Raw genomic sequence first — 23,424 nt, forward strand, 5'->3', positions numbered from 1 at the left:
GAGACATCAAGAAGAAAAGAAATAAACACAGATTTTTTTTCTGACATTAACACAATCACTATGATGCTGAAAGAGAATGCCCAATATCTTATGACCAATACAGCAGTCATTACTCCCAAACAGTAACAGTTTTTGGTATAGGGGTCATCAATGTATCTTTGCAGACGAAATTATCATCATTTGTGGCATTAGTAACGCATTTCTCCAATTCACAACAACTGGTTTCATTTTGTGCTCATTACTTTATACAAATATGCGATATCAATGCACACTTTAGTTACAAAAAAGGTAGTCTCATTTGTTGAGCTGTGTCTGAAATCTGGTCGCTGTGTCCACACAAGTATATTTCAAAAGTGCACAGACTTTGTGAGGTGCTGATCACTTGAATATTCCCTACGGAACAATTTTTACACGCTAACTTTTTGAAAGAAATCAAGTCATTTCTTGTGATGTGGTGACACGTACATTATTCTATTACTGTATCAGTGGAATTAAAGGAAAATGAACTGGTGTAATAATACTACACTGGTTTTAACGTATTTGAGCTTACTCACATTATCAGAAGTCTCCTGTTATCTCTACACACAACCATGCAGCAGTACTACAAACATTATTACTGCTTTTGCATTATTATTTTCTATCATATTAGAACTTCATACATAACTGTTGAACACAGCATGAGATTAATGAAAACACAGTATACAATGTGTATGACTACAAACAAAGGTAATGCCATTATTTAACAATGAAGTTACACACAATGACAAGGACACACATTACTACATAAAGTGTCCAAGAGATAAATTGAGAAGGTGTTGACAGTTAGAATATGCCAGATAACAATTTAACCAATGATGGAAATTGATGAAACAGTGAGAAAACTGACAGACTGTCTAAGTGACCAGAAAGGATCTGTATGGCAGGGATGTAGTTTAATCTCTCATTATTTATGATGTTCAAAAAACAAAAAAATATTAAAAAAGATGTGGATAGCTACAAAAACTTTGTTTTCACTTGTGGGCTTGGTTAATAATAAGTCAGCTTTTGTGTTTTCCATTTTATTATATGTTTAGTTTAACTACACCACAAAATAATAAAAAATATCATAATAGGCCAGTTACATTATTCTGCTAGTTCATTGTCTCTCTAGGTATGTAACAATAATATGAGAATAAAGACCAAATGTAATGGGCACCACTAACACAAAGCCTCATGAAATTCAACGAAACAAATTATCATCATCATCATCATCATCATCATCACTGAAATGTGAACTATGGAATGTGCATTTAAGAGCCCTTAGAAGGCATGACAAATATAATTCCTGCCCACGCCAAAAATGGTAGAGCAGCACTAAACAGATTTGTATTCATGCTATATCACAACAAGCAACTCACCGCTGGGTGGAAAACGTTGATGGCTTCCACAGCAGCTTTACCAGTCTGCTTGTACCCAAAAACGAGATCTATCCAGTGAGGCAAGTTCTCTCGAGCAAAGTCCGACTCTAGTGCTTGACGATGGATTAGAATGAATTTGCGTGCATCTCCGCCTGCCCATGGGGGGAGCTGAACATTGTGGACTCTCTCACCTGACTGTCGAACGCCAAGATTGAATCCTGAAATGGATCAGAATAAACCACGTCAATACAAAGGACAAAATTTCATAACAAAATTAAATTAATGACAATAATGAGTCATTGCATTAATAAAACATGACAAAAATAACAATATATGACTGACTGACACAACTACAAATAAAATAAACAGAGGGTAGACAAAGATATTAGAAGCACAAAAGTTATGAGATTGCAACTTAGAAGTTGATCATAAATACACATTTAATACAATAATGGAAACTCCAGGCAGGAATATCAACAATGTAGGAATAGACATATTGCTACTTACCGTAAAGAAGATACGTCAAGTTGCAGACAGGCACAATTAAAAGACACTCTCATAAAGCTTTCGGCCACAGCCTTCATCAGTAAAACACACACACACACACACACACACACACACACACACACACACACACACGACCACCAACTCCAGCATTCTGGCTCAAGATGCTGGAGTTGGCAGTTCCGTGTGTCTTTTACTTTTGCCTGTCTGCAACTTGACTTGTCTTTTTTGCAGTATAGAGTGTGACCTGGTAAAGATTGCGTCGGCATCGAGACACACCAATCTTGAATTTGTATCTGTCCTGAGACGCCATGACCGGCCTCATTTGAACTCTTCTGTTGGGAGAGTTAATTTGGAGTTGGAACGGCTGCTTGGGTCGGGTGCGGGGGCTCATATTGGTGTGGTTCCTGTTGATTATCTCAGTAGGTGGGACTATACCAGGCACGGCCTACATCTCAACAGGAAAGGGAAGGGGAAACTGGCTGGGGTAATAGCAGGAAATTTAAGGGGGGGAGGCACAGCCATGAATGGTAAAATACCAGTGGTTACAGGTGTTGGAGCAGCACCTTTTTTAGGATAGGTAAGACAGAAAGATGTCAAGTTCTACGAGAGGTCAGGATTGAAACAAATCTTCAGTTTAGGAAAGAAATTAAACAGCACAATTCTAGCACATTGGATCACCAATCACAGCTATCAATTATAAATTTTCACCAATCACCAGAAATTTTATCTCCACCAAGTTGTATCTCAGTCCTAGGTAATTGCATTGATGAATTAAAGTCACCCCACCCAGTTGACATAATCTGCCTCTCTGAACACCGTGTGACCACTGGTATAGGAACTAGGCCTAAGCACAATGAGAAACTCAGACAGGAGAGTACTGCAAATGTTAGAATAAGGAAAGGTTCTCATAAAAGTATAATTAAAAATAATGTAAGTATATTTCATCAAAATATTGGGAGTTTAAAGAATAAAGTAGATGAGCTTCTGGTTTGTTTAGAAGTTTTAGAAGCTGAGAATGAAATAGATATACTATGCCTGTCTGAGCATCACATTGTTACTGATATGGATAAGGTAAATGTAAGTGGATATAAGCTCTCTGCACATGTAATGAGAGAAAATATGGAGAAAGGAGGAGTTGCCATATATGTCAAAAGTTATCATTGTGCAAAAAGTATAGAAACAAAAAAGTTTTGTGTAGAGAAACATACAGAAGCATGTGCCTGTGAGCTTAAATTAAATAAAGGCACATTTATAATTGTAACTGTATATAGGTCCCCATCAGGAAATTTTCATCTATTTCTGAAAAATTTGGACTCCTTGTTGTGCTATCTGTCAGACAGGGGGAAGCAAATTATTATTTGTGGGGACTTCAATGTAGATTCTCTGAAAGAGGGTAATAGGAAAAATGACCTTGAAGTATTACTCAGTTCTTTCAATTTGACACCCGTTATTGATTTTCCTACTCGGGTGGTAAAGGATAGCAGCTCACTGATAGATAACTTCTTTATAGACCAAGATAACTTTAACCAGATAAATGCTCAGCCTGCTGAGAGTGGTCTTTCTGATCATGGTGCACAGCTAGTTACAATATATGACATAGCTCCATTCAGCAATACTAAACAGTCCTCCAAAGTAGTACGTTCAGTCAACAATTTAACAATTGCAAATTTCAGGGAAAGCCTACAGCAGTTAGACTGGGATGAGGTGTACCGTGAACCTGATGCCAATTTAAAATATAATTTATTTCATGACATTTTTGTAAATGCATTTGAAAACTGCTTCCCCAAGAAAATAGTTAAATATACTCGTAAGAAACCTCGTAACAAACCATGGCTTACTAAGGGTATAAAAATATCTTGTAACCGGAAAAGGGAAATGTATCTGACAGCAAGAAAGAGTAGTGACCCAGAAACTATCAAAAATTATAAAAACTACTGTGTTATATTAAGAAAAGTTATTAAAAAATCCAGGAGTATGTGTATCATGTCTGAAATCAGCAACTCTGATAATAAAATTAAAACAATTTGGAATATTATTAAAAGAGAAACAGGTCAACCAAGAGCAGAGGAAGACAGTATTACCATCAAATTGAATGAAAACTTTACGAACAAAAAGTCAGAAGTTGAAAATATTTTTAATAATCATTTTCTAAATGTTGTGGATATAGTAGGATCCAGGTGTTCATTAGAAAATGCTAGGCTGTTAATGGAAGAGGCCATACCTATGCAATTTGATACAATTGAAATATCACCCACTTCTCCCTCTGAAATTAGGAAAATAATAAACTTGCTTAAAAGCAAAAACTCACATGGAATTGATGGCATTTCCAGCAAAATACTAAAATCTTGTTCTCAACAGATAAGTAAGATTCTCAGCCAACTGTGTAATAGCTCTCTGGAACAGGGCATTTTCCCTGATAGACTGAAATATGCTATTGTTATACCTTTGCATAAAAAGGGGGATAGATCTGATGTCAACAATTACCGTCCAATCTCCCTTCTAACAGCTTTATCCAAAATTTTTCAGAAAGTAATGTATTCAAGAGTAGCTTCACATATCTGTAAAAATGAAGTACTAACAAAATGTCAGTTTGGTTTCCAGAAAGGTTTTTCATCAGAAAATGCCATATATGCTTTCACCAGTCAAATTTTGAATGATCTGAATAACCGAACACCACCCATTGGGATTTTTTGTGATCTCTCAAAGGCTTTTGATTGTGTAAATCATGAAATTCTGCTAGACAAGCTCAAGTATTGTGGCATGAGTGGGACAGTGCACAAATGGTTTAATTTGTACCTAACTGGAAGAGTGCAGAAAGTAGAAATAAGTAGTTCTCATAACATGCAAAGATCAGCACATTCCTCAAACTGGGGAACTATCAAGAATGGGGTTCCACAAGGGTCAGTCTTGGGTCCTTTGTTGTTCTTATTATATATTAATGACTTGCCATTCTATATTCATGAAGAGGCAAAGTTAGTTCTCTTTGCTGATGATACAAGTATAGTAATCACACCTGACAAACAAGAATTAACTGATGAAATTGTCAATACTGTCTTTCAGAAAATTACTAAGTGGTTCCTTGTAAACGGACTCTCACTGAATTTTGATAAGACACAGTACATACAGTTCCGTACAGTGAATGGTATGACGCCATTAATAAATATAGACCTTAATCAGAAGCATATAGCTAAGGTAGAATATTGCAAATTTTTAGGTGTGTCCATTGATGAGAGATTAAATTGGAAGAAACACATTGATGATCTGCTGAAACGTTTGAGTTCAGCTACTTATGCAATAAGGGTCATTGCAAATTTTGGTGATAAACATCTTAGTAAATTAGCTTACTACGCCTATTTTCACTCATTGCTTTCATATGGCATCATATTTTGGGGTAATTCATCACTGAGGAATAAAGTATTTATTGCACAAAAGCGTGTAATCAGAATAATAGCTGGAGTCCACCCAAGATCATCCTGCAGGCATTTATTTAAGGATCTAGGGATATTCACAGTAGCTTCTCAGTATATATACTCTCTTATGAAATTTGTTATTAACAACCAAACCCAATTCAAAAGTAATAGCAGTGTGCATAACTACAATACTAGGAGAAAGGATGATCTTCACTATTCAAGATTAAATCTAACTTTGGCACAGAAAGGGGTGAATTATACTGGCACTAAAGTCGGTCACTTACCAAATAGTATCAAAAGTCCGACAGATAACCAACAAGTATTTAAGAAGAAATTAAAAGAATTTCTGAATGACAACTCCTACTACTCCATAGAGGAATTTTTAGATATAAATTTTAAAAAAAATTAAAAAAATAAAAATAAAAAATAAAGAAAAACAAAAAAACACAATAAAAAAGTTGTTATATTAACTTAAGTATGTTGTTAAATTAACCTAATTATGTCATGTATTGGAAAATTCGACTCGTTCCACATCATTACGAAATATCGTATTCATGATCCATGGAACTAGTATTAATCTAATCTAATCTAATCTAGTAAGTAGCAGTCTGCCTTTTCCTACATTGTTGTTATTTTATACAATAAATAGGTTCGTATAATTTTAAAATAATGTCGCCTTGATTGTGGCAATTATCCAGTAGAGAGAGAGAGAGAGAGAGATGAAAAGTAATTTAACAGGACAAAAAGTAGTCAGCTGAAGATAGCCCAGAAGATGAAGAATAGTTAAGTCATGAATAAAACTTATTGCAAAGCATCAGGAATTGTTTCCATTTTAAAATACTGTTAACATGTTCTGCAGACCACCACAGGAAAACTCAAATAATGCAGATTTTAAAAAAGCAATAAAATAAATAAATACAAGAATGGTAAAAACCCCTAATGTTTTTGCATCCAACAAAGCCTTTTCTATTAATCAGATTATAGTGTATCTTTGGAGGTGGAAGCACTCTTAATTCAACTTGAGAATAAAGCAAACCACCTCGTGCACTGTTGGAAATTGCAAGAGTAGTCTATAACGTTCTGTTGACAAGAAGATCATTTGAGATAAAGGTCATGTTAGGATTAGACATAAATGAGGAAGGAAGTCAGACATATTCCTTTCGAAGGAACCAGACTGCTGTTGATCTCGAACAGTTTAGGGGAACTGTGGAATACCTAATTCAGAGCAGTTAGGCTGGGATTTGAAAACTACTACTACTGCTACTTTATGTAAGTCCACTAGCCTACATCATTCAGTTGTGTACTACAATACCGCACACACATTGTAGATACTTGAGGACTGTGTTTCCCATTTTCTCAATATGCACAAGATTCCAAATATTTATAGTCATCATACATTAATATTGTTTAAAAACAATTTTGTATCAAAGGAGCAGGCACAAGATCTTAACAGGAGGATGCTTAGTATAGTGTCTCAGAAAAATACAGAACACTGATAATAAAATAAATAAAAATCAGGAAGCAAACAGTAAACTATAATGAGTCTAAATCAAGATAAATCTAAGTACATTTACCTTCACTGTTCAGCAGGAACTCAGGCAAGTAAAAGAACTCTGGGACCATCTCCTTGACATCAGTCGTAGAATCAGAACTCGTGAGCCTCCAAGTGGTGTGCAAGGAATGGAATGTGCGGTCTGGGATGTCAAAGTTATTGTCTGCAGGGAGGTGCAGAAACTGGTATTACACACAATGCAAAGATAACAGCCTTGTCCTTATATGTAAAATTATTGTTTATGCAACTACTTTATGAAAGTGGCTAGGATGAAGATATCTTAATATGTAATGTTTACAGGCATTTGCCAGGAATAATAATAGTTTAAAGCTTAGAAACGACTATAATTTCTTTCACATCTCGGTATGAAGCAAATTGGTATACCATGTGGGATGAAGGCAAAGACTTTTCTTTGAATTTTAAATCTCTGTATGGTATTGAAAAGGGACAATTCTATGGTACAACAGTAAGGTGAAGAATTTATAAGGCTGGCAATAAAAAACTGTATGTTTTAAACACAGTGGAACCTCATCTAACTTGCCCTCATTGATCGGGAGCCCTAGTTCATCCAAATAACTGCACAGTATTTCATACTCTGGAAATAACAGTGAAAAGAACTGGCAATGACAATCATTAAATTTAAATTCAGCCTACCACCATATGTGGATCCTAGCATGATATCACTACACAAGTTAACACTGAGTTACACAGTACTGTATTGCCACTATTCGCTGCGAGTGTTAAGAGAAAGAAGGTGGTAGTGTCCATGGACAAAACATAAGATGAAGTGCATACAATGGATAAAGAAGAACTGTTGAAAAGAATTGCTACTGGATTTGGTTGGGTTGATCTGGGGGAGGAGACCAAACTGCGAGGTCATCGGTCGCATCGGATTAGGGAAGGATAGGGAAGGAAGTCAACTGTGCCCTTTCAAAGGAACCATCCCAGCATTTGTCTGAAGCGATTTAGTGAAATTGTGGAAAACCTAAATCAGAATGGCAGGACAAGGGATTGAACCATCGCCCTCTCCAATGCGAGTCCAGTGTGCTAACCTCCGTGTCACCTCGCTCGGTCACTGAATTTGGTGCTGGAACTTCAACTGTGTCAGGCAAAGTAGCAGGATGAGCAGAGAAAAAGTTGATAGATGTTACACTTTTATGTGGTCTAATACAAAGTGGGAGAATGATATTGTGAATTCTGGCCAGATATTGCAGGGGAAAGTAATAGTTGAAACATGAAGCTTTCTGGTGGTGATCTTAACTTCACAGCTAGCTAGATGTGCTTACACACGTGGAAAGATTGACAAAGAACACACTGGCTGCCAGTGACTATCGGTAATTGCCTTTCCAGGGGCACAGCAGTTACTGAAAATTTCAAAAATGAATCCAAATATTTTATTTGCTTAGTTACAAGTTGACTCCATTCAGTGTTATAGCTTTTAATGAATCTGGTCTTTTCTACTGTATGTTATACAGTAAGAGACTAGCTTCTAGATTAGAAGACCCTGCTTAAAAATCAATAAAAAAAAACAAGGGCAGAATTACAACAATGGCTTGCCTTAATGTACACGTGGAACAAATACACCTCTTCTGTTAAAATGGAACTCAGAAATTTCCCATATTTTAAAGATGTGAATCAGCCCTCCTTGCTAGATTGTTATAAGTAACAAAATAATGGGTAAATGAACAGCTGGCTTTCAAAAAACTAGTTTTTTGAAGTGTAATAACATTTCTAAAAAAAGGAGGTTTGCCTCAAAGGCCATATAGTTGTATGACAATGTTCTGTCATAAGCAGGTGTAGAGGAAATGGTCAGTGGTGGCATCGAAGTGATACTGATGTCAGATATTAAAATGGCACTTGAAATGTAAAGTTAAGTTCATAACATGCGCCTGGATGACTTCTATTTTCACCATTGGAGTTGAGTGCCAGATGATGGAGGAGGTATGTTAGCCAAGAGATATTAAGCAATCAAGAGTGGATCAGGCCATCGGAAGAAAAAGAAGAAGAAGAAGAAGAAGAAGAAGAAGCAACGGTGCATTCGAGCCAAGGACAGAAGGCTTATTGAGTGAGTCATTAGAGTGAGGGTGAGAAAAGTGATGGGGATTAAAATAATGTGGCTGGTGAATTAACGTAGTACTTGTCATAACTGGCTACATAGTAGGATTTTTATTTGTGTAATATGAGTGGAGGAAGATGGAAAACTATTTGGTGTTCATGCTGTGGAAAGTGTAACTAATTTCATGAATGTTAAGAAATGTCACATTGGACAAAATTTAAATTCATTATTATCCAAGACACTTCGTAATGCAGCAGAATGGGACAGTAAAAATGCAGAGAATGATACCATCTGTTTTGGAGATTGTGATACTCTCATTTAATCTTTATGCAAAGTCTTCTACCTACATGCGGAAGTTTCAATCATATCATTACTTGCTTAATTTATCAACGAAAATTGCATAATAAATAACCTCAATAAATTTATGGACGGATTGTACTACAAACCCAAAGTATATGAAAAGAAATGTCAACACAGACTCAAATTATCCTTTATACAAATAATATACAAAAGAGTAATAACAATTATGATAGAACTCACTGTAAAATAGTCAAAAGTATTGTTAATATAATAGAGGGAAACATTCCACGTGGGAAAAATATATCTAAAAACAAAGATGATGTGACTTACCAAACGAAAGCGCTGGCAGGTCGATAGACACACAAACATACACACGAAATTCAAGCTTTCGCAACAAACTGTTGCCTCATCAGGAAAGAGGGAAGGAGAGGGAAAGACGAAAGGATGTGGGTTTTAAGGGAGAGGGTAAGGAGTCATTCCAATCCCGGGAGCAGAAAGACTTACCTTGGGGGAAAAAAGGACGGGTATGCACTCGCGCGCACACACACACACACACACACACACACACATATCCATCCACACATATGGTATATGTGTGGATGGATATGTGTGTGTGTGTGTGTGTGTGCGAGTGTATACCCGTCCTTTTTTCCCCCAAGGTAAGTCTTTCTGCTCCCGGGATTGGAATGACTCCTTACCCTCTCCCTTAAAACCCACATCCTTTCGTCTTTCCCTCTCCTTCCCTCTTTCCTGATGAGGCAACAGTTTGTTGCGAAAGCTTGAATTTCGTGTGTATGTTTGTGTTTGTTTGTGTGTCTATCGACCTGCCAGCGCTTTCGTTTGGTAAGTCACATCATCTTTGTTTTTAGATATACGAAAGTATTGTTATCAATGTGTATTTCATAACATAACATTTCATTACAGAAACCAAGATATTTCAAGATACTAATCATATCAGGGAAGTTGTCATGATTTGCCAAGCCAAAATTTTAACCAGTTTTATGAAAGCATATTATGTTCAATTTAAACAATACGTAAAGAGAACTTGTAATTGTTGCTTGTTATAAAAGTACCAATGGCAGGAGCAGTAGATCATCAGTAATGTGAGAGTATTGCCTCCAGTATTGTGTCACCCTTTGGCCATCCTGGATAAGATTTTGATGTGTGTCTTTGAAGAAATATATTGGTGAAAAATTATTTTCAACATGTTGTCCACATCATTTTAATAATTACAGTACCACAAAAACTGTCTCATTACACAGAGTATGGATACCAAGCATGCTTCATTCAGTAAGGGTTGTTCATTTGCTGAAAGTTACATCACATGTTCAGCGAAAAGCAGACATGAAAGTTAAGTGCTAAGGTTTATTCCTAGAACAAGCAAAACATTATAAACTCACCAAGTTTTTTGGTGTATGTAAAATTTCTGCATGCAGTGTGGCTAAACTAAATGTGGAAACTGTCTTACATCAATATGATACTTCAAGATTATTAATTTTGAATTCCCTGAAATGTCCTAGTTTGTCACTGAGAAATAGTCTATACCAGTGTAGCAATAACCAACAACATATATTTACTTAAGTACCATAACTGCATGTTTTATTCTTCCATGACTAAGAATTTTCACTCCAGATTTTAATTCTGGAAGTCCAGAAAGACAGCAGCTACTCAACAGTATTGACACACGGCTATCAGGATATCATGTGGGAGTAGGCTGAATTGAGTTCTATGTGGTCTATGATTTTGGAATCCAAGCTGATTAGCATGGTCATTCCAGTTAAGATACCTTATTACAAGTGAGCTTAAAAATCTACAACCGTCAGATGCAAGACATTACTCTCACTGAATGCTGACTCAATGGACATGGCATCTGTTCTGGATCAGATGTATTATTGACGCAAGGGAGCACCTCACACTTGTAGTGCTAAGGCATGGGGGGAGAGTCATGTGACTAGATCCAACATTTGGCCTCCACCTAGGGATTCACAATTCCAGTGCTGACTGCAGCTCACCCTTGAAAGAGGTCAGTCAGGGCAGAAGTTGCACATCAAAACATGCAGTGATTTCAGAGTTTCCAGGAGGGGTTGAGGGGGGGGGGAGGGGTCCTGACAGAACCAATGCTGCAGCATCACTGCACCTTAGACTGGCAGCCTGATGACTGTCACCTGTGGCCAACACAACCTCTAGCTGTTTCAAAAACATCAGCCAATTCACCTCATCATGTCTGTACACAACAAGCACAATAATTATCCATTTCCTACTTTGTAGAAAGTATATGAAACCACAATAAAATTCTAAGCAAATCTGGCCTGAACTAGTTAAGGAACAACAAACAGACCACAGCAAGTGGTAAAATCATTCAACTGTGGCACTACTAAAACTGTGACACACAAAAATATAAACATGAAAAATAAAACCATCCCTAGAATCTGCAACCATGTTTACCCACTTTACATTAAAATTGCAAAATATGTGAACTCTTACAACAAAACAAACAACACTGCTGGAAACAGGTATATAAACTGTTACTGTACACTTCTACTTTAAAGCTCTTAAGAAAATGAAACTAAATGAAGTATATGAACTGCTGGTGCTGCTAAGCTCCTGTCTGCTGTACAACTGAAGTACTACAATCAGTTTACAGTTTTCAGTGGTAGACAAATTCAAGTTCTTATACGTTGAATGCCAGCGAAGAATCACCTTGATTTACCTACCATTCATTCAGCAGTCTAAATGTTGTTGGCCGACTCCTCAGTTGTCATTACAGCCATAATTAAGTCTTTCACTATGTCTCCTTCATACATTTATTTGTTTGCCTAGCTGTCTTAGAAATTCTTAAATATACCTCTACCTTTCTTTCTGAGGAACCCTCAATTTTAGAGAGGCTTCTGTATTAGAAGCCCATACCTTATTGCTGTAAGACAAAACTGTCAGTACACACTGGTAGCAAGTTATTCTTTTTATACATATTGAAAGCTTTGTTTCGAAAACCTTATTTAAGTTACAATATTCAGCAATTTTACTCTCATATTTATTTCTTTGCTATGGTAACACATACTCCTTCAATTTCATCCATGTTTATGGATCTGGAAACCACTCCTACGACTGTCAAGAATATAATGGAATCAGCAGCAGCAGAGTGCTTGAATACATACTTGGTATAGTAAAGAAGACTGAATTCTTGCTTTGTTTCTCAATGGAAGTTGGGTCACATTTTACTGATGAGTCCAAAGATCTTTTCAAAATAAATTAATTTACACAAAATGATAATTCAGACCCACCGCTTCCAGTTTTGATGAGGAGTAAGTATGAATATCAAAGGCATATATGAGCACAGGCAGAAGCCAAGTGTAACTTGCACAGCTAACTATGAATGGCAATTCGACTTACCTTGATACGTCAGAAACATTCTAGTGAAGGGCGGCAGTCGAACGAGAAAATGCAGCACTGTGCCAGAATTTGAGTAATGGCTACCATAGTGATAGGGCTCCTGGTGCACTGATATGTGTCTCGAACCAGCTGATAGCTCTTGTTTTATATACTACACAAAAATTAAAATTAATTGATTATATGGTGAACAGCAGAATAGCAACTGTGAACTTATACTGAGTACAAGGAACACCATTTACTAAGAAAAAGAGACACTTTAAGTGAAGGGTGAAACTAATAACTAACTGGAAAAATGCTGAAAAGGTGTAAAATAGTTGTACACACCAGTAATTAAATGTTATTTGAAAGTTTGTGCATCTGACAATTGTACTGATTCACACTGATTAAACTGGGAAAGAATGTGAAGAAAATTACACATTTGTTTCTACATGCTTTTAGTTAGATGTAATCATTCCTGGAAGCATATTACTATAAATCAGATGAAATATGTAGTTGTTTCTGTACAACCAATGTGAGTATATCTTCATGAATGTGTAAATGCCAAAAGATATACCAATAATAATAATAATAATAATAATAATAATAATAATAATAGCAACAACACAGAATATTCTTTTACTGAAATGTGAAGGCAAAACAGGTGGCCACCTATCCCTGAACTCAAAAAGAAAAAAAAGAAGAAGATGCTTAAGAATTCCTATTTTACATGATAATTAACATGTGTAGAGTTAATATGAATTGCTCCTATCCTTAGTCAGTCAAGTAGTCATAAAACAGGTATAATGAGTAAAAAGAAATTAAAACTGGATTTTCATTTACTAATTAATACAATGGTTCTCCCTCCCTCCTCTCTCTCTCTCTCTCTCTCTCTCTCTCTCTCTCTCTCTCTCTCTCTCTCTCTATTAATTGGGCTTTATTGTTACCTATAAAATTTTTATGTTTGCTGAATTACTGAAAACGTGTGCACCCCGAAGAATGTTTCTTCAAGTGTTTACACAGATTGTATCAAAACTGTGAACTGAGATGTTGGTTGGAAACAGAAGTTATTTACCATAAATTTTACTGAGGAATAAATGCTCTGACGAGCCATAGTTAATATACTTAACTCCTCAAACAGTTTACTACAGCACATTATTCAATGAACACCACACACAGTTTCTATAAAACATCCTTTGACTCAAAAAACTTTGGCTTGAAGAGATCCCCCAATATCAAACAACATTATGAAATGAAAGCAAACATATGCTACATATGGCTCAGAAAACCATTTCTGTAAAAAAATGATTTGCTTGCAAGCTTCAGCAGCTCTGTGGAATGCACTTCCCAAATGAAATTATTGCCCAAGAATGAGGTATTAGCAAGTGCATGGTCAGTACGTGGATTCGTTGTGCCACCCAGCCTCTGAGATACAGAAGCACTCACTTCTTTGGTGGAACTGCCATCAGCTTAGCTTTCTGAGGTTTGGCTAGTTCTGTAACTACATACATATTCAGTAAACCAGTGTGAAGTTCATGGCAGAGGATAATTTCCATTATGCAAGTTATTGGGGAGTCTTTCCAGGCTATCCGTAGAGGGAATGTAGGAAGAATGATTGCTTAAACATCCCTCTGTGCACCATAATAAGCCTAATCTTGTCTTCCTTATTCCTAGGGGTTTGTAGTACATTCCTAGATTTCTCAATTAAAGCTGGTTCTTGAATATTTTCAAATGGGATTTCATGGGACAATTTCTGCTTATGTGGAAGTGTCTGCTCAATCAGTTTCTTCAATGTCTCCATGACACTCTCCCATGGGTTAAGCAAACTTGTAACCATTCGTGCTGTCCTTTACATACATGTAATATTTTATTTAGTATGGATCCCGCCAATTTGGGCAATATTCTGGGATGGGGCACATAAATTTTTTGTCAGTAGTCTCTTTTGTGGGCCAAATTGCACTTTTCCAGTACCCCAGTCTGTCACTTGCTTTACCTACAACTGTGCCTGTGTGATCATTCCATTTCATATCCTTACAAACTGTTACAGTCTGGGAATTTAATGAGTTGATTGATTTCAATTGTGACCTACTGATATTATAGCCATATTGTATTGTATTGTATTGTATTTATTGGTCCAGTAAATCTTACATGTACAGTACAGCACATCAGATATTGGACAGGTCAAAGTATATCTTACAATTAAAACACTTTAGAAACTAGAAAATTATGTTCACAAAATTTTACAGCACTTCATATACTGGGCAAGTCAATGTGTAAGTTATAATTAAACCACATTAGAAACTTGAAGTTTACAACTGAATACATGTATAAGCCAATATTAACGATTAAAGTATTTGCATGGTCCTCACTTAAGCTCTAAGGATTTTTGAGGAACTCTTCTACACTATGAACTGACATGTACACTAGAGAATTACATTCACAGAATTTTACTTCATATACTGGGCAAGTCGGTATACAACTTATACTTGAACACCATTAGAAACTTGAGAATTACATCTGAATGTATTTATAGGCCAATATTAATGGTTACAGTATTTGCATAATCATCACTTAGACTCTCGAGGATTTTGGAGGAACTCTTCCACACTATAAAAGCATTGTGTCAACATATTCTTTTAATGCTGCTTTAAAATTTTTTACATCAGTCTTTACTTTAATTTCTCTTGGCAATTTATTGTAGATAATTTTTCCATGGTGTAATGTTCCTTTTTGGCACAAGCTGGTTCTTGTATGGAGTACATGAAAGTCAGTTTTCTGTCTTGTATTTTGATGATCGACATTTTCATTTTTGGGGAGGATACTAGGATTTGTTATTGTATATTTCTTTATAAACATTGCACTTTCAAATAGGAAAATACATGGAAGGGGAAGAATCCCCATCCTTTTAAATAATGGTCTACATGGTTTGTTCCTAGGGGACTATGTTTCATTGTTTCATAAAATAAACAATTTTACATTTATGAATATTTAAAGAAAGATGCCAATCTTTCTGCAACCTTGAAAATTTATCAAGATCTGACTGAATATTTGTGCAGCTTCTTTTCCAGTACAGATAACTAAATCCTCTTAGAAAGATCTGACATTACAATCAATATTATCTGCGAGGCCAATAATATACAATGTAAACAGGAAGGATTCCAACACACTTCCCTTTGGTATGCCCTAACTTACTTCCATTCCACTGATGACTCTCCATTGGAAAGAACTTGCTGTGTCATCCTTGACAAAACACCCTCAATTCGGTCATCAGTTTTGTTTGATAAGCCATAAGATGGTACTTTGGCAAAAAGTGTATGTGTGATTCTGAGTCAAATCCTTTTCAAAAGACAAGAAGTTCTCTTCTGCCTTACAGTTTGGCTTTCTCGATATTATGTGAGAAAAGTTAGAGTTCAGATTCACATAACAGATGTTTATAGATTCCATGCTGGTTGGAATGGAGAAGGTCATTCTGTTTGAGACACCTCATTACTTTTTATACAAGAATATCTTCTAATAATCTATAAAAGATGGATGGTGAGGCCACTGGGACAGAACTTCTGTAGATCACTTCCGCTATACTTCCTGTATATTGGTGTGACTTGTGTTTTCTTCCAACTACTGGATATAGTTTTTTGTTTGAGGGGCTAGAGCATATTATGTTTAAATGGGGAGCTAATTTAGCTGCAAATTTGCTTATATTTGCCGAAGTAAGTGGATTAAACTGGGTAGAACTACTGGATTTTCTTTTGTAAAGAACGTTTGACAACAGAGTTCAACATAACTGATTTTCCTTTTCTATCATCCATTTCAGTTCCTGTGTCATCCAGGAGTGTCTGGACATTAACTTTGGTACCAGTGATTGTCTTTACATCAGACCACTATTTTGTTGGATTCCGAGAGAGATCCTTCAATAATATTCTAATGGGCAGTCACTGGAGGCTTCAGGCATTGCCAAATTGACAACCAGATTCATTTCATTCAGCATCTCTCCATCCACAGCCCTACGCTTTGTTTTACATTCAGTGTGCATAGTATCTGTTTCTTTAGAAGTTTTTTTACCATGACTGCATAACATGGAAGGTCCTCCCATCCACTGGGTACATATCTATTCAATGCTTGATCAACCATTCTTTTAAACTTGAGCCACTGATCTTCTACATGATCCTGTCCTGAATTAAAAATTTCAAGTTCCTCATTGAAATACCATTCTACTGTCTCTTTCTTTAGTTGTCTGAAGACACAAATCTTTCTATTTGTTTTATAGTTGGCGACAGCATAAATGGCCTCTGACTGCGCAGCTCAGAAGGAATGCTGTGTTGTCAACTTGCTTGAAAGTTCATGGACAGCAACTGTTAGATTTGTTACCCATTGGTTTGAACAACACAGAGTGTTACAGAGATGCTTCGGAACTCAAATGGGAATCTCTGGAGGGAAGGCAATGTTCTTTTCGAGAAACGTTATTGAGAAAACTTAGAGAACCATCATTTGAAGCTGACTGTCAAATGATTCTACTGCTGCCAAGATACATTGCACATAAGGATCACAAAGATACAATACGAGAAATTACGGCTCATACGGAGGCATGGAGATAGTCATTTTTCCCTTGCTCTATTTGTGAGTGGAGCAGGAAAGGAAATGACTAGTAGTGGTACAGGGTACCATATGCCACACGCCATATGGTGGCTTGTGAAGTTTCTATGTAGGTGTAGATATAGATATAAATGTAGATATTAAGTTCCTGCAGCTTGGAAAAATTGCAGACTAGCTAGACAATCTGTCTCATGTCTGAAGAACAAGTACACTTTAAAAATAAGGACCCTTGCCTGTTTGTGTAACACCTGGCACTCTCTAGTTGCTTCAGCCATTATGAAAAAACTCGCAGAGCACCCAGAATATCAGAGAAGCCATTCAGTCACAGGTTCACACGTAAAAAACACATCAGAACACTCAACAGAAGTTTACACAGTACAGGATGTGGAAACAGACTGAGTGTGGATTGGCTACCTGTGCGGCTGTCTACTGTTCATCTCTAGCCCAGATGGCACAAATGCTGCCACAGACTACAGTTGCCCTATAGTCTCTGCTAACCATTGTTGTTACAACTGGCTCATAATCACTGACACCAGTTCCAATGTGGGTGTCCTCAAAGAGGTCAGGTTTATTGGTTGCGATTACATCTGACACATTTCCACATTGAGTGGGGTTACAAACTACCTGTTCCAGGTAACTTTCACTGAAGGCATTTAGTGACGTTTCGCAGGCTGTCTTTTCATGCCCACCACCTGCGAAACTTCATTTTCTCTATTCATTGTTGGGTGATTAAAGTCCCCTCCAATGATGACAGTATGATTGGGAATCTTATGTACTAGTGAACTTAGGTTTTCTCAAAAGTTTTGGGTTACACTCGGAGATGAGTCAGTTGGTCGACAGAAGGTTCTGATTATAAGTTTGTGCCCTCCCTTGATAATGAGGCATGTCCAAATAATATTGCTTCCAGCTTCAATTTCTATCTCGGTGGATCTGAGTTTTTTGTGTACTGCAACAAAACCACCACCTACATTTATAATTAGCCTATTACTCAATACACACTTAAATTTTCTCCAAAAATCTCTCTGCCATCCATTTTGGATCTTAATCAGCTTTCTGTACCTATTACTACAGGAGGTCCTGTGCGTTTTCTTTTCTTTTTTTAAAAGCTTTTTTAGATGCACTTCAATTTTAGGACTCTTGCACTCTTTACATGTTCTTCTAGCACTTAAATATCTCTTACAGCTCTCGTTTTCTAAACTGGGTGGAAAATCATCTGATTTTAAAAAATATCATGATGTGCACCATACATACAGTCCGCTACCTGGGTAGCAGCCAATGATGTTCACGGCACACCTGACTCATTTGGGGGGACACTACAGTTCTCAACCTATGATGCAAATCCAGGTAATTGCAGCCTACCTTGTTTACAAAACCTTTGAAGCCCCAAGCTCAAGCCCTTTACTCGACTCAAAACCAAGGGGACCATGATCCAAGAACAATGTTACACATTGTGAGCTTTCAAGAAAGTCCATGAGCAAAACTGATCTTGTTAACCTTCTCTTTCAGTCACTGGAATGATCCAAGTATGACCTTGGAGCCCAGATGATAAGCATTATTTGTTCCAGTGTGTGCACAATCAGTAACTGGTTGCACTCAGTTCCTCAAAGGCTGCCAGGACAGCCTTTTCGACATACACACTGAGTTCACCTGGTGTTCCTTCCCTTCTCTTGCTGCCATTTCCCTTAAGGATACGTTTTAACTGCTGTAGATTAATACGCCCCTTACCCTTTTGCATTTGCCTCACTTTGAACAGGATACATGTATGGACAGTAAAAGAAATAGGAGAGTGAAAGTGGCCTACATTTCTCAGACGTGAGGTTTCGATGTGTCTGAGAAGAAAAGCCTACAATCTGTCAGTCACCATTCTTGAATTACAAAAATTAGTCACAGACTTTTAACTGAAAAACTTAGGACTACTCATTAAAAATGGACCAGATGTGGGGTCGTAATTACTAAGAGAGGCAGGAAAACAACAACTGGGTCAAGAAATAGAAGGGGGTGGAAAGCGTAGCTGTAGCCATAATTAAAATTAAATGGAGATGTAGCTAGGTGAACGGGCATTAGGCGGACCAAAGAAGTTCTTCACTATTTTTTCAAAACGACAAGTAAAGAGAGAGATAACAGCCTAGTGGGAGCTGGGTGTGTGAATGAACGTGCAGTGCAGGGGAACACAGGAACTTCAGAATATGGCTCTGTGCTATGGTGTGATGACTACCAAAATGTTGGTTTTAAATTGCCAATGGCAGATTAACGTTAGGACCTGCTATACAGTAAAATGTTTAAAATTATTTTATGCTTTGTCAGTAAAAAATTAAAACTCTCAGGGCAGCCCACAGATACTGAGACCATAGCCACAATTAATACAGAGATGACAGCACACATACCGAATGAGAAGCTTCATGTTGACATTAGTCTGATTTCAGGTTCACAACACGTTGCCTGCATGCTGCCACATTCTCACAAGGTTATCAATTACTGTACACAATGTGAGGTACTTTGCTGGATCTGACAGCACAGCGCAGCACTGTTTCTCCAGAGACTGTAGCTGATTTCCACCCGATAATGTCACAGTACGATTTTATGAGGCCATTCCGACGGTGACTTGCTACTTGTCTATGAAGATTGGTCAATGGAAATGAAATTAAGTAGCAGTTGTTCATCTTGCATAGTTTGTGGGAAAATGATCTGATTACAACAGTGTACTTAAGTCTTCCCAGAATCTTGGTGCAAACTAATCTGGACATATGTAGGATGTTTAAGAAGATCACAGCACAAAGAGCGCATAGACTTTTGCAGCCCTCAGACAAATCCCCCATGAAATGTTCATCATCTGACTAAAAATTTGCCTTTAGGGGAGAAAGCATTCCTGCAGCTAGAAAATGGTCATGGAATACAAGAAATTACTATGCAATACAAAGCCAAAGGCAAATATCAGTAGCAATGGCAAGTGGGCATCCAACTACTTCATAATTTATGATATATCAGTCTACATATGGTAATTACATTATTATGCTATGTCAATTTAACTAAAATGCTTTTTTAATAACTTATGATATGACATAAAATGAGAAATGAACATTTATCTGAACACGTACATTATAATTACTGATGTAATGCTGCTCATTTTTCTTTTCTTGAACTGCCATCGGTTTTCGGAAATCCCTGAAACAGAGATATTTAAAATCAGAATTATGTCAGACAAATTCAATAACACATCTGTCATGTAAACAATATAAGGAGGCTACCAACATATAAATATAACAAGCAATTCCTGCAACCAGGCAACAGAGCTGACTGTTCATAGCTTTCGGTGTCATGAGTTCTTTACCTGGAAGTCCCAGAAAAAAGGATGAGAAGAAATTGGAGTAACTACAGATCTGGTAGCAAAGTCAGCATAATCTTAATGAAACATAGTTCCGAATGAAACTTTGAAAATATGCCTGACAATGGTTTACTCAATTTTGATGACTGTTTTAGCTGCAATAAAATAATGACACACTACAGTTTTTCTATTTGATTCCAAACAAATCACTATAGCACAGCAGTGTGCATTAACAGCAGCACAATGCTTATCATCTTAGGCACTTAGATTATCTCAGTAGGTACTGTAGTCCTGCTAAGAGAATTGCATACTTTTAACATCTTTGAGACTCATTACCAACAGGTGAGGCTTACTGTCAGTGGCTCTAGGCAGTTCTTTACTATTTTTGCATATAAAATGGCCAAAAGCACAAAAAAGTAACAGTATTCATCTAACTCAAATGTTAACTTAATGCCATGGCGATGAAATTTTTAAACCAGACACAACACAGACAATTTTAAAAGAATGAGACCCTGCTAATTTTAATATAAGTACTCATGAATTCTTGCATCCCTTTCTGGCAGAACACTTTTTGATTCTTTCTCTATTTCTAGTCTATCGTTATAGAAACTCAACAAAAAAGTTTAACACAGAGAGTGCTTTTTTCACAAATGTGAAATTCAGAACAAACAAACAAATGCACACACACACACACACACACACACAAAAACCATGCAGATGAATAAATACAGATGAAATAAGTTTTCAGCAAAAATATAGTGCAGCCAAAATATCGACTGCAGTAGGAAGTACAATGTGAAAAGCATGGCTCAGCACAGCATAGTGCACTGTGCAACATTTCAGCAAGCAGGCATCACTATTGCTGCTGCACACACGGTTGCCATCCTTAACATGGCATGAATATAATTACTCCAGTTGAATATAATGGCTAAGTGAACCAGAGGTGATCATGTCGTGTGTCAAATGGCATGCTGTATCATTGCCCCATGTACTACGCCCATACAATAATTCTGAATGCATTCTTCTCAAACCCACCACACACACACAAATTGAGACATTCATCGTGATGAAGTGCACAAAACCAAGACACATCTCTGAAGATGATGTGGTGTCACTCTTGTCGCCACTTATTGCTGTGTGCACTACTGATGACATGTCTCTCTCTTCAGTTATTAAGGGAAGCTGCAACAATAGAGGCTATATTGACAGCTCATGGTGCTCTAGATGTTCTCACAGTGTCCATGTACAAAAGATAGGGACCTAACTGTATTTATTACTATTTTCTATTCTTTATTTTCTCTTAGTACATTTTACTTAAATTTCTTCTACTTTCTTCACTAATAGAACTGTAGTTCTTCAAAACACACACACACACACACACACACACACACACACACACACACACAAAACTGCAGTCTCAGGCAACTGAAACTTCGGTCGTGAGTGAGAGTTGCATTTGCATTTGCGGATGGATAGAGAAAGCTATTGCTATTCCTGTAATACTAAAAGTTTCTAATTTGCATAAAACTAATGAATGCTTCCAAGAATCAAAGCCGTTATACAAATTTAGAAATTTCTCAATTACTTTGTTTTCTTTACCAAGTTTGTTCAAAACTTTACAGAAAAAAGTTGCTACTGCAGTTACTGTGCACCACACTTCTCTGAATCCTTGCTGTGAATTGTTTGGTAGCTTGTATGTGCAGAATCAAGAGTCCATTTGGTCAAGAGTTACTTTTTCAAGTAACGTGCCAAGCACTGAGGTAGATAAATTCTTTATGGCAGTGTTTTCTCCATTTTTTTTATGCTGGCCATACCTCAGTAATTATTAAAACGTTAGAACATGTGCAACTCAGCATCTCCACTATATAGGGGGGGGGGGGGGGTGGCAACTTTCCTTTTCATAATATTATTAAAAGTGTGAGTTGTTTTATTAATTCATTTCTGCATTCTGTATGTAATCCAAGATGTTAACTCATCCCAGCCAATGGATGTTTATATTCTGAACTTCATAGGCACTGGTATCGAATTATTATCAGTAACCAAAAGCTAAGAAACGAACACAATATTGTGATCGTTTCTTAGCTTTGGTTACTGATAACAACTTGATACCAGTGCCTATGAAATCAATTTGTACACCACAGCACTGGAGATGATCACTATGTGATTGAAAATCAATTTGCTATCAATAAACCATCAATCAATATTATGGCCAACACTGACCCTCCTCCTAATTTCTTTGAGTTTAGTTCCTTCAGTGTCTCTGTGACACTCTCTCATGGATTAAAAAAACCTGTGACCAATCATGTTGTCCTTCTCTGTATACGTTCAATATCTCCTATTAGTCTTGTTTGGTAAGGGTCCCACACTCTTGAGCAAAATTCTAGAAATGGTCATATGAGTGTTTTTTAAGCCACCTGCTTTGTAGACTGACTGCACTTCCCTAGTGTTCTACCAATAAACTGAAGTCTACCACCTGCTTTACCCATGACTGAACCTATGTGATCATTCCATTTCATACTCTACAAAGTGTTACACCCAGGTATTTGTATGAGTTAGCCAATCCTAACAGTGACTCATTGATATCATAGTCATAGGATACTACCTTTTTTTTTTTTTTTTTTTTTTTTTTTTTTTTTTTTTTTTTTTTTTTTGTGAAATGCAAAATTTTACGTTTCTGAACATTCAGGGCAAGTTGCCACTCTCTGCACCACATTGAAATCTTATTAAGATCTAGCTGAATATTTGTGCAGCTTCTTTCAGATAGTTATTTGTTATAGGTAACTCTATCATTCGCAAAAAATCCTGATTTTACTATTAATATTGTCTGCAAGGTCATTAATATACAATATGAACAGCAAGAGTCCCAACACACTTCCCTGGGGCACATCCAAAGTTACTTCTACATCTGACAATGATTCTCCATC

The 23,424-nt window shown here is 36.8% G+C and overlaps 1 protein-coding gene across 1 annotated transcript in view; it reads right to left on the reverse strand.

Annotated features, from left to right (window-relative positions):
* The window catches only part of LOC126194954 (lysosomal-trafficking regulator), a 304,398-nt gene that overhangs the window by 55,780 nt on the left and 225,194 nt on the right, over window positions 1-23,424 (reverse strand). The window contains exons 24-27 of the mRNA XM_049933343.1: window positions 20,274-20,340; window positions 12,613-12,763; window positions 6,889-7,029; window positions 1,398-1,615 (exon numbers count right to left, since the gene is read on the reverse strand). Of these exons, the coding sequence (XP_049789300.1) occupies window positions 1,398-1,615; window positions 6,889-7,029; window positions 12,613-12,763; window positions 20,274-20,340 (577 nt within the window). The remainder of the gene's footprint in view (window positions 1-1,397; window positions 1,616-6,888; window positions 7,030-12,612; window positions 12,764-20,273; window positions 20,341-23,424) is intronic.

This window comes from Schistocerca nitens, chromosome 7 (genome assembly GCF_023898315.1).
Source record: "Schistocerca nitens isolate TAMUIC-IGC-003100 chromosome 7, iqSchNite1.1, whole genome shotgun sequence".
Classification (NCBI taxonomy): Eukaryota; Metazoa; Arthropoda; class Insecta; order Orthoptera; family Acrididae; genus Schistocerca; species Schistocerca nitens.